General features: G+C 39.7%; 1 protein-coding gene across 1 annotated transcript in view; it reads right to left on the bottom strand.

Moving 5' to 3' along the window:
* Nucleotides 1–15,850, bottom strand: part of ABLIM1 (actin binding LIM protein 1) — a 158,757-nt gene extending 142,907 nt beyond the window's left edge. The window contains exon 1 of the mRNA XM_086752224.1: nucleotides 15,740–15,850. Within this exon, the coding sequence (XP_086608350.1) occupies nucleotides 15,740–15,779 (40 nt within the window). The 5' untranslated portion in view covers nucleotides 15,780–15,850. The remainder of the gene's footprint in view (nucleotides 1–15,739) is intronic.
* Between the last annotated feature and the right edge of the window lie 407 nt (nucleotides 15,851–16,257).

Genomic DNA, 16,257 nt, shown 5'->3' on the forward strand with positions numbered 1-16,257 from the left:
TATACCTACATTGTGCTACATGATGAATACAGTTCTGTTCCCCAAAATTTCAAGGGTTACAGTAGAACTAGAAAAATAAAGGTAAAAAGGATAATCAAACGGCATGAACTAGCTCCGGCACAAACAGGATCTAAATAAATTATGACTGCTTATCCTGGAAAAGGAGGTACCTGGATAAGAGACACAACAGAATTCTAATAAACTCACAAGTGACAAGAAAGTGGTGAGCACAGAGACTTTTAATCACCTCTTCCAATCTAAAAATGAGGCAGCTTCAAATGACACTAGCTGGCAATAGGTTTAAAACAGACAAAAGGGAATATAGTTTAATAAAACTCACAGGTTTAAATAAAACACACTACCACAGGATGCTGTGCTTTCAAAAGGTAATTTTCTAGCTTGAATACTTCTGCAGGTTAAGGCCTCCTTTGTCCCAGGATGGCCACATAGAGAGAGATGCGCCTATATCTATCAACTACTTTTGGCTACTCAGATTCTAATTTGGTTTTTTTTATTCTTCTTTCCCTCCTCTCTGTCAGTGAGAAAGTATTTCTCCGTACCTGAGCACACTTGCTGTCATAAAGCATCTTGCTGCGACACAAAAAATAAGCTAACTGTAAAGCAATTTAGACTATACATCAACCAAAAATCAAGATCCAATGCCAGTCCTCACTTACCCAGATCCTCAGGAGTGTCAAAAAACTGCTCACATAAGTAGTAGTCATCTGGATTCAAGTAGGGCAGTTGCTTCAGCAAGCTCTGCTTAGGAATGAGATACAAGACCTCTGCAATATCCCCATCCTCAATAATTGACATCCTTTTGACTGAATTTCGGAATTTCACCTTTTCCAGCACCAATTCCTCAGTTTTACTTGATCCACACAGCTTCCCAAAGCTGTTTAAGAGGGGGAAAGACGGCATTTCTGTTCGGAATAAGCTAGGGAAAGCAACCTGTAGTGCATGCAATAAGTCTACTACTCACAGCACACTGTCCTTACCAATCCTTCTCTTTTTCTCTTATCCAGCAAAGGAGATTAAGGAAGATATATTTTTAGTGATTATCTTCAAGAGATTATGACAGCATGCTTGGTCAGGTGACTTCCATCTAAAACTATTGTAATCAGTTGCAACTCATCCCTGGGAATGCAAAAATCAGAAGCAAAACCATAAAGGGTATCTGAAAATCAGATTAATATTCAGGACAAGAGAAAGAACGTAACTGAAGTATATAAGAGGATTAGTTCAAAACCAAAAAAACCTTGCTGCGTCAAAAATCTTATTATGGAAGAATCATCATCATAAGCTACAAACACACATCTGTGCATTTAATCTATCGTGCCCCTGTTTCATGCCAGGTTTGTGCGTGCGTATGGCAAAAAGGTTACGGTAAAGGCAGAGCATGTTTGTCCCTCTTTCTGAGGAATGGACAAAGGCTGGCTAGCACTATTTCATAAGCAGATTTCTTTGGAGAAATCCTTTCTGCAGCTTTCACTGCTTATTCCAAACAAAAGCACTTAAGCTCTCCCCTAACTATGAAGGATTGATTTGCTTGTGCTCTTCCTCTCCATTTCCTGTGTAGCTGACAGGAGAAGCTTTGCAGATACGGTGCCAACCCTTTCTGCTTCACTTGCAAGAAGTATTACATTAATCCAATTCCAGTGACCTGCTAATCTAACCATCTAATGAATATTTCACCCTGAGTAAAGGCAGAGTTAATCATCAACTGGCCAGTGGAAAGTCACAGGAAATTCCAAAGTGAAAGATTAAAAAAAAAAAACCAACCCAAAACAAAACAACAACCTAAAGCAACATTCATAATCTGTAAATTACAGGTAGACCCCAGACCAGGAGCTGCTCAGAGACAACTTCAGATTCTTTACTCAGCCAAACTCTCAGATACAACTCCATAGACAGTGTTTGGCCCAGGATTTCAACTCCCCTTCACGTACAGAAGTTAGCTACAGCTGCCAAATGACCTGGTGTCATAACTGCACTGCTTCCAGCAAGGCTTTTGATAAATTAGAAGGTGAAAAACAAAAAAACAGAAAACAAACCCATCACAAATAGGCTTACTGAGCACAGCAAGAAACTGTCACTTAATTCTTCCCTCAAAACCCAGAGCTCAAGTTCTATCTACAGATGGAGACAGGCTTTGAAGAGAAGACTATTTTATTTACTATTTTAAAGAGAAAACAATCTCACAAATCCAGACTTTGATCATCTATTATCACACACCTCCTATGAGGTCAATTGCTTTTTATTTTTCAAGTAGCATGACTTCTATGTCATCTCAAAAACAAGCCTGAAATCACAGCTCCCCTCAAGCCACCATTCTCCTGGGTTTTATAATCAATGGCAGACACAGTGGGACAAAGCCAGAATAAATCTGCACTGCTGTACTAATTTTAATGGGGTGATGCTAATGTATATTCGAGGAAGAGCTGGCTCAATAAATACAGCAATTCGAGTTCTGCCTTAGAGTATCTTCTATCAGATCAGAGATCTCAGCAAACGCTGTAAGTATTGCCTCTAGAAATGAAGTTTTGCAGCAATTTTTTAATTGCTCACGGATTTCACAACCTGCTGACCTGCACACCACAGCCACTCAGTGGAAAAGACAGATCTCCTGCAGCTCCAAAAGCTTCTCCCGCTTCAGCTGAAGGTGGATCACCCGTCCATGCTCAGAGCAAAGGGATGGCTCACAGGCAACGGCCGGACACGTTCCAACACAAGTATCTCTCAGCTTAGTACAGCAGCACCTGTGGCTGCTGGATAATTGGTGAAGGATGTGGCATCTGACACAAGCAGTGACTATCCAGCCTCACCAGCACCTCAAGGTGGACTTTGCCCTTTGAGGTAGGTGAGGCAAAAGCACACATTGCCCTGACATTAACTCTGCTGCAGAAGCCAACCCTCAGAAAGCTGAGAGGTGAGCTCTGCAGTAACTTTATAAACTGTTGCAACATTTGCTACAGCTTGGCTGCTTACATCCTAGAAGAAAAGCTTTATGGGAGTTTCAATGCACTGGTTTAAGACTGACTCCCAGTTTGCTGTGGTAGCCACACTGGATCCAACCTTCCAGCTATGCTCACCTAGACAGTCGGTACACCATCTATTGCAGTAAGTACCAAACCAGTATGATTTGTTGTGCAGCAGCAGGCAGAAGAAACCACAGTCTTCTCTCGTGTAATCAAACACAACATAAACTGTATAAAACCTCTATTGACTCCTTATTCTTCCAGTTTGCCCAGAAGAGTTGCAATTCAGTGACACAGGTGAAAGGGCAAAGCAAAAGCACGAGAGGCTGAACTCCCTTTCACCCACGCAGGGATCTGTTCCTGCACTTGTAGGGATGACTTCTGCAGGCAGAGCAACTCCAGTGCCAGCTCGGGAGGCAGCAGAGATCAGTGCCCCGTCTCCACAGCATCTCCGCTGCAGGAGCGCTCAGCCTGCGACCGCTGTAGAAGGGTCCAATGTTATTGCAAATGGTGAAGCACAATCCAGTCTCCTTCTGCCTGGTGGGGGCCCACAGGAACAGCTCATTTTAGACCAGCATTTTGTGACCCTAACATGTCACTGCAGAAGCATCCTACTCAATTAACAATAAGGTCCTCCTTCCTCTGAGAGAGACCACCCTAATGATGCCCCTTGCCAGCCCTCGCTATGGCTGTCATTGATAACTACAATCTCAAAGAGCACACATTAGCTGCTGCTTATAACACAAAACAATGTGATTTTTTTAGTGCTTTTAAAGAACAAGGTATATCCTTAAGAGTCTCCATCCCATTAATATGTAATGTAAGAGGAGAAGAATAGAAATGAGCAAAACAGGACCAGAAAGCATCACCGTGGCTTCCCAAGTCAGACGAAGGGCTGTTTGGAGCAGATGGCTCTGAGGCTCAGATCCTTGTGTCCAAGATAAAGGACGAGGCCTCAAACAGCCTTGTGTACCGCACCAAGCATTGGGATTTAGCCTTAGCCAGAAACAAAGAGACAGTGGCAATCTCCCACTTATGTCAAGCACTCGAATAAGTGGAAAAAGTGGATTTCTAATATTCCTGCTGAAGAGAAAAGAAAAAGGCAGAAAACACGAGGGCACAACCCTGTCCTTACGTTTCTCAAAACACATTCTCAGGAATCCAGGGCGCCTAACCCAGAAGTAGTGTTGAGGAAATTTCCTCAGTATCTGCCAAGCAGCAAAATATTTTTAAATCACTGCCAATTCAAAGCCGTGCCTAATCCCAGTATTCAGTGCTGGGGGCTCGAGCTTTCACAGAGCACAGTTGGAGGTGTGGGCACTTTCCAGTTTGACAGTTTTCACGATGCACTGGATATGAGAAAGGAATGAGGCAGACTAGCTACCTTAAATAATTTATCTCACTACCAACTTTATAAATATTTTATTTATAAATATTTTCAGCTGTCTCAAGACCATTTCCTATTCAATCCCCTCTGAATTCACCAAACCAATTGGCAGCCTGGATGATAAAAATACATCCATGTTTCATATACAGCCAGGAATCGAAGCCTCTGTACTAATGCTACTAGAACAGAAGTAACAAAAAAAAAATTGACTGCAATTCATAAATAAATTGCACAACAGAATAGCAGCCTTTAAAAAATAGCAAAAATTAGACACCACAGGCTAAAATTATAGTAGAAGGAACATCCCTCTATCCTCCTGAGCAACACTGAGGATTATATTGGCCCTTCAGCAAAATAAAAGGCAGGAATATGTGCACTAATGCTGCCTTTAATTGCTTCAGCCATCAGAATTAAACTTCCTGCAAATGCATTTTCAATGTGACTTTATTCTTGTATTGAAAGCAACAACCAACCAAAAAAAAAAAAAAAAAAAGCAAGAAATTGAAGTCAGTCATACTCGTTCAGCAAAACCTAGCTGCAAAGAGAAATCAAAGAAAATCACAGAAAACAGGCTGAAACAGAACAAGATTTTACTTATCCCTCATACCACTTCAGAGGTAACACATTTATTGCACAGGTATATCCTCAAATAATGTTTCATGCATCTGTCCAGGGCAACCGGATTATCTTCTTCTCCCAAGTAAGAATTCTCAAAGATATCAACAGTAAGGAAAGGGAAAAAGCAAACAAACAAAAAATACCCAAACACCCCACAACTCCCACACGAAAAAAAGAGCCTTCATATAAATGAAAAATGAGCAAGCACTATGTCTATTTATACCAAGAAATACAGTTATCCAAGCAATAAAATAACTAAAACAGCGAGAGAAAAAAAAAAATCATTCTAAAATTCAAGTTACACACACATACACGCAAAAAAAAAGAAACAAAAGCTTTCTACTTGTGCTAAAATTACTCCAGACATGCAGCTTTTTAACTTTTCACTTACACAATCTACTTACTCCAGACTGCATGTTGATATATAAAACACCCAGCTACTTACTGTAAACTTGAGGAAACACTTCATCTACAGAACAAAGACCCAAAAATCCACAAGCACATCTTCAATTTCTTTACCTAAATGTCCAAAACAGGCAGCCATCTTCTGGGCGTACCGACACAGGCCATTCTCACCGTAGGGCTCCTCACCAAGGACCTGTTCACTCATTGCTTCAGAAGGAGCTGCCTTTCTCTGTCAAGTCAACCAACTACGGCTGCTTGAGACTGGTAAGACAACAGAGCTTCCTCTTCCAATTTATCTCCATTAATAATTCAGGTACTACATAAAATTTGCTGAGCTTTAAAAACCCATAGTGCAATGCCACTTTGTGGTTTCTGAAGTAATATTTTAGTCGTTAAGAAGTATCTCAGCTTATTATATTCCAATAGTTTATAGAAAATATTTTCAAATTGCAACAAAATCCATTCTCTTGCTGCACAAGAGGGAATATTGCTGGGATTATGCTCAGATCAGTGACATTTAAAATATTCACCTAGTTCAGACCCAGAAACAGAACTACCACCGCTGCTGAAATGCGTTATAACATACTCCAGTAAGCAGACACATCCACAGCTATAAGAGCACCACTAGTTCCTCATGTATTACCATGCATCACTTCCCAGTGCTATATATCTTCTAGGGACTAAAACAAAAAAAAAACCCCGAGGTAGTAACATCATCATATTTTCTGGTACTCTCTAGCATAACGTATTTCAGAAGAACTAAGGCACCACAGCGAGGAGCAATACGAAGAGCGTACTTTCTCAGTTCACTCATTGCAACACGAAGTCCATCTAATCTTGTTGTTACGTTTGCTGGGAAGAGAATACATGAGAACTGGCTCAGCAGCCCTGCTCCGGGCCAACTGCAATGCCAACATATACCTGTCTCTGTTCTGCTCCTCAGAGGCAGAAGCAGAGAACTATCAGAACAACTATCAGAACAATCCAAGGCCAGGCTGGATGAGGCTCTGAACAACCTGATCTAGTCAAGGATGTCCCTTCTCCTTGCCGGAGGGTTGGACTAGGTGACCTTTGAAGGTCCCTTCCAACCCTAACTATTCTATGGTTCTATGATTCTATAACTAGAGAAGAAAGGATAAGAAAACCCATTTCAAATAACATCATCAATGGCACCCACTCAGCTAAATACTTGCAGAATGGCTTTGGCTGTACTCTCCTAGCTGAGGTAACCGTTACCAGCGACGAACAGGCGTTTCTCATGAACAAATATGCTACTTGTCCACCACACTTGTTTTTTCTCCATTCACTTAACACTTGCTGCTTCCTCAAAGAGATCATATCCATTCATGAAAAAATATTTAGTAGAGATGATATAATGACTGCTGAGGTCCATATTAAGCACTGTTACTACTAAGAAGACATTTTAAAAAGAGATCTGTGCTAGTATATCTAGATGTAAATTTTACTCACAATAGATTGAAAAGTCTAGTTATTGATATTTAATATTACTTCAACAATTTATTGCCTATAAAAGCATGAGACACATTTCAAAAAGAACTCAGGGCATTGGTATCTCTTAGTGTGCTAAAGGCTATGAAGGATCCACACAGACAGGAATTTTACTGTCCACAGGTCTCTACCAAGTTCGTTTACTGTTTTCAACCCATACAAGGCTCTATAAAGTGCGCTGCACGACTGCCTATGGCAGGAGGAACATAAAGACTGCAAAACCACAGGGCATCTCTTTACTGGCAAAAAAAAAAAAAGATTGGCTGACTGAAAAGGGCTAACTCAGGTTAAAGTGATACCAAAGGTAAAGCGATTTGTGTTACAACTCAGCTGAGCAACCCAATTAAGCACAAGCCTCCCATACAGGCTTGTTATCAAGCTGCCAAGTCAAGATTTTTTTTTACTGATATTATAACTGACATTAACTAATCATCGGTCCAAATCACCTGTTTTTGCAGCACACACAGGCAAAACACAGTACCGAAGAACTGCTAGGAAGTCTGTCACGTCCATGAAGTCTGTGAATGTCTGTATGGAAGGACAGTAGCAAGTTCAAGTCTGAGCAGGATGAAGCTACGTTTGTATCATCATACGCTGCATGAAACATTAACTCTTAACCTGAGGATCTCCCGAGGCAGCACACTGCAAGATGGATCTCAGTTTTACACACTAACAGCAGGATTTGCATGCACAAACTATTTTGTTAAACTAATTCAGAAATAAGAAAGCAAATGTTATTTTATGTATTGATTTCTTCTTGGTCTTCGTTCCAAAACATGCACAAAACATCACTCTGCCCTTTATTCTTCTGTTACGATTTGCAACCAAGAAAAAACACAAGAGAAAACACAACTGCATTTCTACCTCAGGCTTAACTAAGACCGCTCGGTGACAATTTCCTTTCTCAGCTGATGACATTTGCACAATCTTTCAGCTGAATTAAAGCATTGTGCTCAGCTTCCTGTTATCAACCACGTATGATAACTTCCATGGCACATGAGCCTTCGATAACAAAAGACCGGCTTTGCAGCGCACTGTAAAGCTGGACAGGCAGCATAACAAGCTCTTGGGAATGCTTTTCCCTTTGCTGTACATTCAGAAATGGAATCTGACTCACTTCCCTAAACCCCAGCATCCAGCAAGTTTACCTTTCAGTGAAACAACTCATGTAAATATTAAACAAACACAAATATCCAAACAATATGCTTGAGATTACATGTAATAATCTTTTTCTTGGACAAAAGAGAGCAACTTACCATGATGTGGAATCATTAGCTGGGCTGAAATACTACACAGAAAAATCAATCACCAATTTAAAAATTTAAATTATGTTAGGGAAAATAAAAAAAAACAGTAATGCCAGTTAGTGAAGTACTGTCTACTACCTCTGGAAGCCTTAAAACACTCCTTTCAAGCATCAGGTATTGGCCACTGTCAGGGATCACATACACATCCCCTGGAAATGAAGAAGGGTTTAAATCCATTTCATAATTACTTTGTTTCTACACTGGATAATTCACTTCTGCTAAGAACAGTGCAAATAATTTTTTTTAAAAAGCTTAAGCTATTAAGCTTCTCTAAAACCAATAAATAAAACTATCTTTAGAAGTTCAAATTCATGAACATAAAACAAAATACTTTTTCTACATTACTGTTCTGTGAAACTTGAAAAGAAAAAAAATCAACAATTTTCACTTCCCTTGTAATTCCCAAGCTCACCAACATTTTTAAAATCTACCAAAAGAGTTCTCAAATTATTTTTATACCTTCTGCAGGATACTGGTATCTGTGAAAGTTACCCAGTTTCATTTAAAAAATTATTTCTTCTACCAGGTTTAAAGCTAAAGCAGAGACAGACACTAAATCCCCAATCTGTCATACAAAAGGGGCAGTGTCTTCAGAGGTAGAAAGCTGAAAACTCATATTCAGAACTGGACCTCAATCTGCCAAAAGAATCAAACTAAGTGGCTTCATTGCTCCCTTTCCAATCATTTGATCTTCATGGAAAATGAATTCTGCAATCAATTCTGGTATAGCTGTCCTTTAACAAAACAACAACAAAAAAATACATTTACTGAATGTGGAAGTGTCCATGTTTTCTAACACCTACGCCTAAAGGCATTTTCCCACCGAGGTGCCCGTTCCATTTACCACCGTGCGCTGTTCACGGCTGGCTACTGCCACTGCCCAGACGTGCAGTGTCATTTCTGTGGCGCTGCACCTGCAACGGCGACTTATTTTCCTATTAATGACCAAAGGCCTCAGGTATGATGCTACACTAAGAGAAGTACCAGTGAAGAATGTCACCAGGATCCAGATGAATTACTGCCATATCCAGAACAGCCTACGGAGACCCTATTTTCTCTATTTAAATAAGCAGGAAAACTACTTGTTGAAATCCATTTTTAGCATTTAATGGCTTCACAGCTACCAAAGTATCTGCTTCCATAATCGACTATTCAAATTATTAATAAATAGTGAGATTAGTAGTAAGAGACTAAGACTGAAGGGCTGGAATGTTAACCTGGGATTTGAGAAACATGCAGCCCCTGCTCTCCCACAGACTTGCTGGTTGTCCCTGAGCCGTTCCCTTAATCTCTTTCACTGCGTTCCCCCGTATCACTTTCCCCCCTCACACAGGATTTGTAACAATAGGTATATTCAATACTGAAGTTTTCTCATTCTATGTTAACGTGAACTATAGAAGTAACACAGATAACAACACTAGGGAGTAACTGGTCAGCACTAAAAAAGAGATCATGTAAAGCACAGCTGAGTGCTTCTCCTTGATCTTAATTACCTTCCAACTTCATTAGCATATTTCTCTAATGATTTTCCAATAGATTGCAGCCCTTTATTTAACAGTAAAAGTGCTCACTTCCCCTAGAGAATCATGTTACCAGATAAGGCAAACATAACTAATTCTGTACATCTTCTCTGATCTGAAAATTCCATTTTTAGCTATTCTGCCCCAAACAAGCAAAAATCACTGTTACTCCAGTTGCTGTGAGTAGAAGAGGGCAGAGTTGTCAGGTTATGACCAAAGGCTATTTACCTTACTTCATTAATTCCAATGTTTATTTCAGACTAGTCATGGTATAAAAATTTTAAAATTTAAAAAAAAAATCTAAAAACCCTGTCTTTGGCTATTTTCAGACACAAAATTGCAGTGTGTGCATTAATGGATCTGCCTATTGCATTATTACAAGATGAGGTGGCTCAGCATTTTATTTCCTGGCAGCACAAGGCTAATCTATTGATCTGTAATGTCAAGAACTCCATGTATTCTTACAGCAAAACCAATCCTTTTTACTTACACATAGGAAAAAAACCCAACTGTTATTGCTGACAACTGATGTAATTTTGTAGGTAGGCTATAGTGAGAGCTATACGAAGTATAAAAACTGCTGCACCCCCAAGAGCTGTGTGATTGAACAACTGACTCAACAACAAAGTTCAAGTGCTTGCCTATCTCAAAGCTTAGGAATAATCCCACGACATCCATGGGGCCGCACACTGTGCTTGAAGTTAAAGAGACGCCTAAGCCACTCTAGGGAATAATTAGCAAAAAGGATCCTGGCAGAAGCTGGCAGTCCTTCAGATATTCAGTAGGAAACTGGGCTTTTTTTTCTACTTCTCAGCAATGTTTAGGTGTCTTTTATTTGAACAGGTATTTGAGAAGCAAGTAAGTACAGTGGAAAAACATTTAAAATTCTTAACTTTTTTCTGCTTACTTGTGATCATTACTATGTAACAGTCCAGCCTGTAACAGCTGGTAAAGAACCACATAAAAAGCAACAATCAAAATAAACAAAAAATCAAAATGAGAGGCCCCAAGAGCTAGAGATGGTTCATTAAAATAGCTCTCCATTTTGTTTCATAGTCATTTTGCTTTTCCAGAGAATCACAAAGGTAGCTTCAAGTAAGTAAAGACTTTCAAGATAAACATAATTCCTTTAATCAGACTTTTTTCTTTACTTTTCCTTTCTTTAACTTTGGCATTTTTCTTCCAGCTGAGAGGAGAAACTCTTTGTAACATTCTCTTCGCAATGTAGACATCATAGTAACTGAGACAGAAATGATTCGGGAAGCAAAGAGATCAAAGTTGAAAGCTGAGTACTCTTCCAATCCTCATATTTATGTGTTGTTCCTTTATAAAAAGAGCAACGTGCTACAAGCATGACATCAAAGAAAGCACCACTCCTCTTGTTATGTATTAAAATAAACTGGATATTATTATACTCTCTCTTCTGACAAGCCACCTGATTACAGAAATATACACAGCAACTTTCTTCTAATATAATTATTTGCTCAGCATTCGAGTAAAGTCTTCTCTAGGTCACTGCAGGACATCCTGAACACCTTAGCTTAACATTCCCCATTCTCTTCTAACAGTGGATGCTCTGCTGTAGATGTAGAACAAGCACACACGATCATAAGAAGAATAAAGTATTTCTGTGACCGCGTCAAACTCTCCACATCTCCAACATCATAGCCACTCTCGAAGCATGACATAACTCTAAAAGGCTAACTTTTGCAGTCATAATATCCTCTCCTAGCTTCAGTGAAGCCCTAAAAGGGATTCTTTCTTTGTACTATAAGGACTAATTTAAGTACCTACCAGAAGCCAGTACAAACTTTTTGTCAATGTCCATCAAAACTAAGAATAGGAGGTTACCTTTCCATAGAGTGGAAAGTATGGCACTGCTACAGGATGCCAGAAATGACATCAGATCAGTTCACCCACAGCCAACATTCCGACTAAAAGCAGGTTTAAATATGCTGTGTTGGCTAATCTTTGTTTTGTAATTAAATAAATCCCACAGCACTGCTGAAGCCTTCCTCTCGTGGTCAGCACTATCTTCTGGTTAAATGGGCTGCACACACACTCGCAAGTGACGGAGATCCACATCAACCAAAATTATGAGCAGCTCACTTCTCACACAGGGATCACATTCTGTACAGAAAAAAAAAATGAGGCCTGGCACATCTGAAAATACATTGATGGGGCAGATGAAAGACTCTGGATTAAGTTCAATTTATTCATGACAGGAAATGACATATAACTAGCAGTATTTGATAAACTGAACTTTTGGTCCTCTTGGGTATCCCATGATCTCATTTTGCTTGTTTTTTTCTTGATAGTTGAGAGGAGTCTACTAAAATAAGCTCTGTAATCTGGCACCAACAGGAAAAGCAACAGTCAGAGAAACACACTGAACTTCCAAAGCTGACAGGATATTAAAAAGGAGAAACGTGTCCTTGCCTTGATGGCAGGTACAGCTGGGTTTGTTCTTTACCAGTGCCACTCAACACAGAACAGGCCTTATCTTACGGTATTTCCCTGACGTGTACAAGGCTGTGAAGCTGTGCCTATCAAATCCTATGAGAGTTATTCCAAGATAGTACTAAATCAAGAGTCTCGATCCTGCAGTGGAAGTGGAGGGCATTCGGCACTTAGCAAGCTACAATTCTGGAACAGAAGGTAGTAAAAAACACTGGGAAAAATCATTCCAGTGGTATCATGAACTACAGGAATGGTGAACAAGTCAAATGGAGCAGCTGCAAAGAATCTAAGATCACTATGTTGACTGTTTGATTGATATTTACTGTATTATATTTGCAATAAGGATTTACAGCAGTATTTCTTCAGCAAGAATTTCTTGATCTTACCCTGCCGCTGCTTGACCAAATGCCATCTATTCAGGTTATTTATTTTCACCAGTTAAGGTCATGTGTGTTGGGGGCTAAAAAAAAAAAGTAGTTTTTCCAACAAGTGAACTTTAAACAAAAATGTGGGAGTTTAATTATTTTTAAATAAACTGCAACTAAAACATAATACAAAGTTAAGATGGCCCTTGGCACCTTTAGGAGAGAATCTGCTGCTGCATTCTTAGTCACCATCACGGAGTCTCTATATATTCTGGTATTTAAGATACATTAAATGTTGCGTCTAGAGAGTTATTCCACAACGGGAAGTCTGATTCTTCAGTTTATGTAGAGTGCAAACAACTATTACTAGTACATACTAGGAGGTTGGTTTGTTTGGGGTTTTTAAGTGTAAACACTCTCTGCAGTCTAGAGCAAAGCTTAGTCTTCTTTTATTTGTGTTGGTACTTCCTTAATATACAGATTTACCACTGACACAAATCAATGACAAAAACAAAACAAAACAAAACACTTTTCCATGCAGTTCATCTTCAGCATCCCTTCTGGTATCAACGCTCTTTATACATCTTCAAATTTTTGGTCAGAGTTTTGCCCTGGTATGATTTCGGAATAGCTCTGCAATTGACAATAGCAAACCAACCAACAACAACAACAACTAAAGAAAGCAGGCAAGCCAGCCAAGCTGTCAGGCTGTGCTAATAAAAATTGATTGATGAACTAGCAGCACCGAGCAGTATTTTCAGATGAATCAGTTAAAACAGGTGCTGACCACCACAGGATTTATCAGTCGAGAACCTTATGTTATAAACATATGTTGTGCATATTTTCAGACTGAAACTAGTTGGCAGCTTTCCATTATTTCCTTTTTAGCTACAAATGAATTAAAAGATAATGCATTATTTTGTAGTTATTTTTTGAGTGTTTTGTTATTGAGTTTTTTTCCACACATTTATGCTTTCTTCAGAATCCAAACCCTCCCAGTACTTTCCCTGGAATCAATTAATTGATTCTGAAGAAGAAGAAAATTTCACTTCTCCAGCTGCTTACTGGATTATCAACAGAATAAGGTCAGGCCTTCCAACTCAAAATAGCTGACAAGAAGAATCAGTGGGTCATTTTTCTAGAATGTGAAAGCCAGCACATGAAACTGATTAAAAACAAAAGTAAAACAAAACAACCTGTTTTCATTACCCACTTTAATGAAATGACAATTATCCCCAAAAGTATCTCTCTATCCATCAGATTTCAAAGGGTAGACTCTCAACCTCCTCCTAACGCGAAGGAAGAGAAAGAGCAAACACCTACAGCGTAGCAGGGAGAAGTAATCCATCTCCTGTGCTTTACAGCATGCCAGTCAGGAGATCATCTACCAGGAGTCAACAGTGAGAAGAGATTTCCACATCCACACAGAAGTCACCTGCACCAGCCAAAGCAGGCGCAGGTATAAGCAAGACTTCCCCAATTCTCCGTATACCTGGTCAGGAACGGAGAACCAGCCTAGCCTCACTATAATGAATCCCCATGAGACCTGGGCAAATGTTCATTTGATCAGTGCGTTCACATAATGATATGGTAGTTTCCCCACATCACAGCAATATAGAAATAGCTGATTTTAACCAAATGGTATTGTATTGGACTTCTGTGGAGATTAATTTGCATGAATGTAATAAATCCAAAATAAAATAGTAAAGAAATAAGGAGGGGGAAAATAACTCATTTTGCACATCTAATTCAGCACACGTTGAGAGAAACAGAACTGTTATATCTAGTTCAACATTATGTTAAAGTGTTCAGCCTACAAAAACTAATTAGCAATGGAAAAAATATTTGTTATTGTTATAAATAGTCGGTAGAGAGTTTGGGTTGTGTGGGGTTTTTTTCTTAAGGTAAAGTGATACTTTTCATAAAGAGATGTACACAGTTCTTTAAAGAATTGTGTGTATGTCTACCTGCACATTTTTTTAAGCTCCAGACCCATAAAGATAGATGATATCTGTGCGAGACATTTATTTTTTTTTTAGAGACGGATATTGGAGTAGATAATGCAAAGAAAAAAACAAGACTTTATCTCTTCCAGCTCTAACCCCTGAAACTAAATGGGTACCCCAAAGTTGTCCAAGCATAACAGAGAAAGCTACTACCCACCCTTGAGTTACCAAGAAAGCTAAATATATCTTTTTATACTTATGCCTCTGCCCCTGCCTTTTTCTAAAACTGTGGTATAAAACCAATAAATGTTGACTAAGCAAACTAAGATTTGCATGCCTCTTGGATGCAAAGAGCATTGGCTTTGTATCACTTTGTTGTGACTTATCACCAATGCTGTGCTGAATGTGCTTGTGGTGTTTAGAAGCAAAGTGCTTTGAGCCTCATCTCCTACTAACTCCTTGCAGGTTGCCACACGCTGGCATTCTGCACCACACAGTCACACCTGCAGCACCTCTGAACAAGGAAAAAGTGCTGCTCAGCACCCGCTGCCCGTCTCTCTGGGCCAAAGCAAACAGAAGTGACAGACGGTTGCGGGACAGCCAAGGACTCGTCGGTGCGCTCAGTCAGGAAGTCAGACTGCACAACAACGTTTCCTCAGGTTAAATTCCAAAGAAAGCCACCCTCAATAGCACCTAAAACAGATCAGTTATCAGCTTTTCATTCAAAGCATTAACAATACTTTGAACTTTTATGCCACCTTGCATCACAAAACTCTAAAACGTCTTTATACAGAGCCTACCCCACAGCCATAGCATGCTGTCATCATCCTTACCTAGAAGAGAAAAACTGCAAAACACAGCAGTGAAGTACCTCTCACAAAAATACACATGGTGTCGGAGCTGGATAACAAGCATGTTTAATTCCACTGAGTTTTGCTCTGCTCTGTATATTAAAAAATCCAGTCCAGGACAGAAACCCCTGGATGCATACACACACTGTTCAGCCCTGTAACAAAGTTCACTGTTCATAAAATACACCAGACTGAGAAGGTGTTTAACTGTTAAATCAGTAAAGAAAAACAAACGAAAATAAATTAATTGCTCTGTCAGAAACACCCCAATTTCAGTCCAACAGAACTTCTCGCCTGTTTTCCTTCTATAAATCCAAGAACTAACATCCTGTGGATGGCTATGTCGTGTTATCAATAGAGATTTACACAGCAGAGCTATAGCCCAGGACAAACCTTTGCCGTTTGCGGAGCTCTGATGTATTTCTAGTTCCATTGGGGCTCTCAAGCAGTAATGTTTCTGGATCTCAAAAGCTACAGCCTTGCAGAGCACAGATGACAAGCTGGAGGAACCGCCGAGATCCTTCAGAGGTGGCTTACTCTATGGCTTTACTCCCTGTATTTCCTGGGTTGAACAGTGCTACAGGGAGTGGCCCGAGAAAAATAGGTGTGTCTGTGTTCCCAAACAGCTTAAAGGAAGAGTGAGTATTTTCCCCTAGATATTCCACCAGTCATCGGGACCATGGTATGTCATCTTGTGAACAGCAACATGTTCCAACGCACTGACCATCGCAAAGCACCTGATATTACTGATAACTTCCTTTTTCATACAAAAGGAATTTCTAACCAGCCTGAAAGGAGCACTGCAAACAGACTTGATTTTGTCCTGAGACTCTTTTGTTCCTATTTCACTCTGCATCTCATCTCCGCTCCACTGCTTTTCTTTTCTGGCTATATTGTGGCTAAACAAAAGA

Source organism: Chlamydotis macqueenii, chromosome 7, assembly GCF_036417535.1.
Source record: "Chlamydotis macqueenii isolate bChlMac1 chromosome 7, bChlMac1.mat, whole genome shotgun sequence".
Classification (NCBI taxonomy): Eukaryota; Metazoa; Chordata; class Aves; order Otidiformes; family Otididae; genus Chlamydotis; species Chlamydotis macqueenii.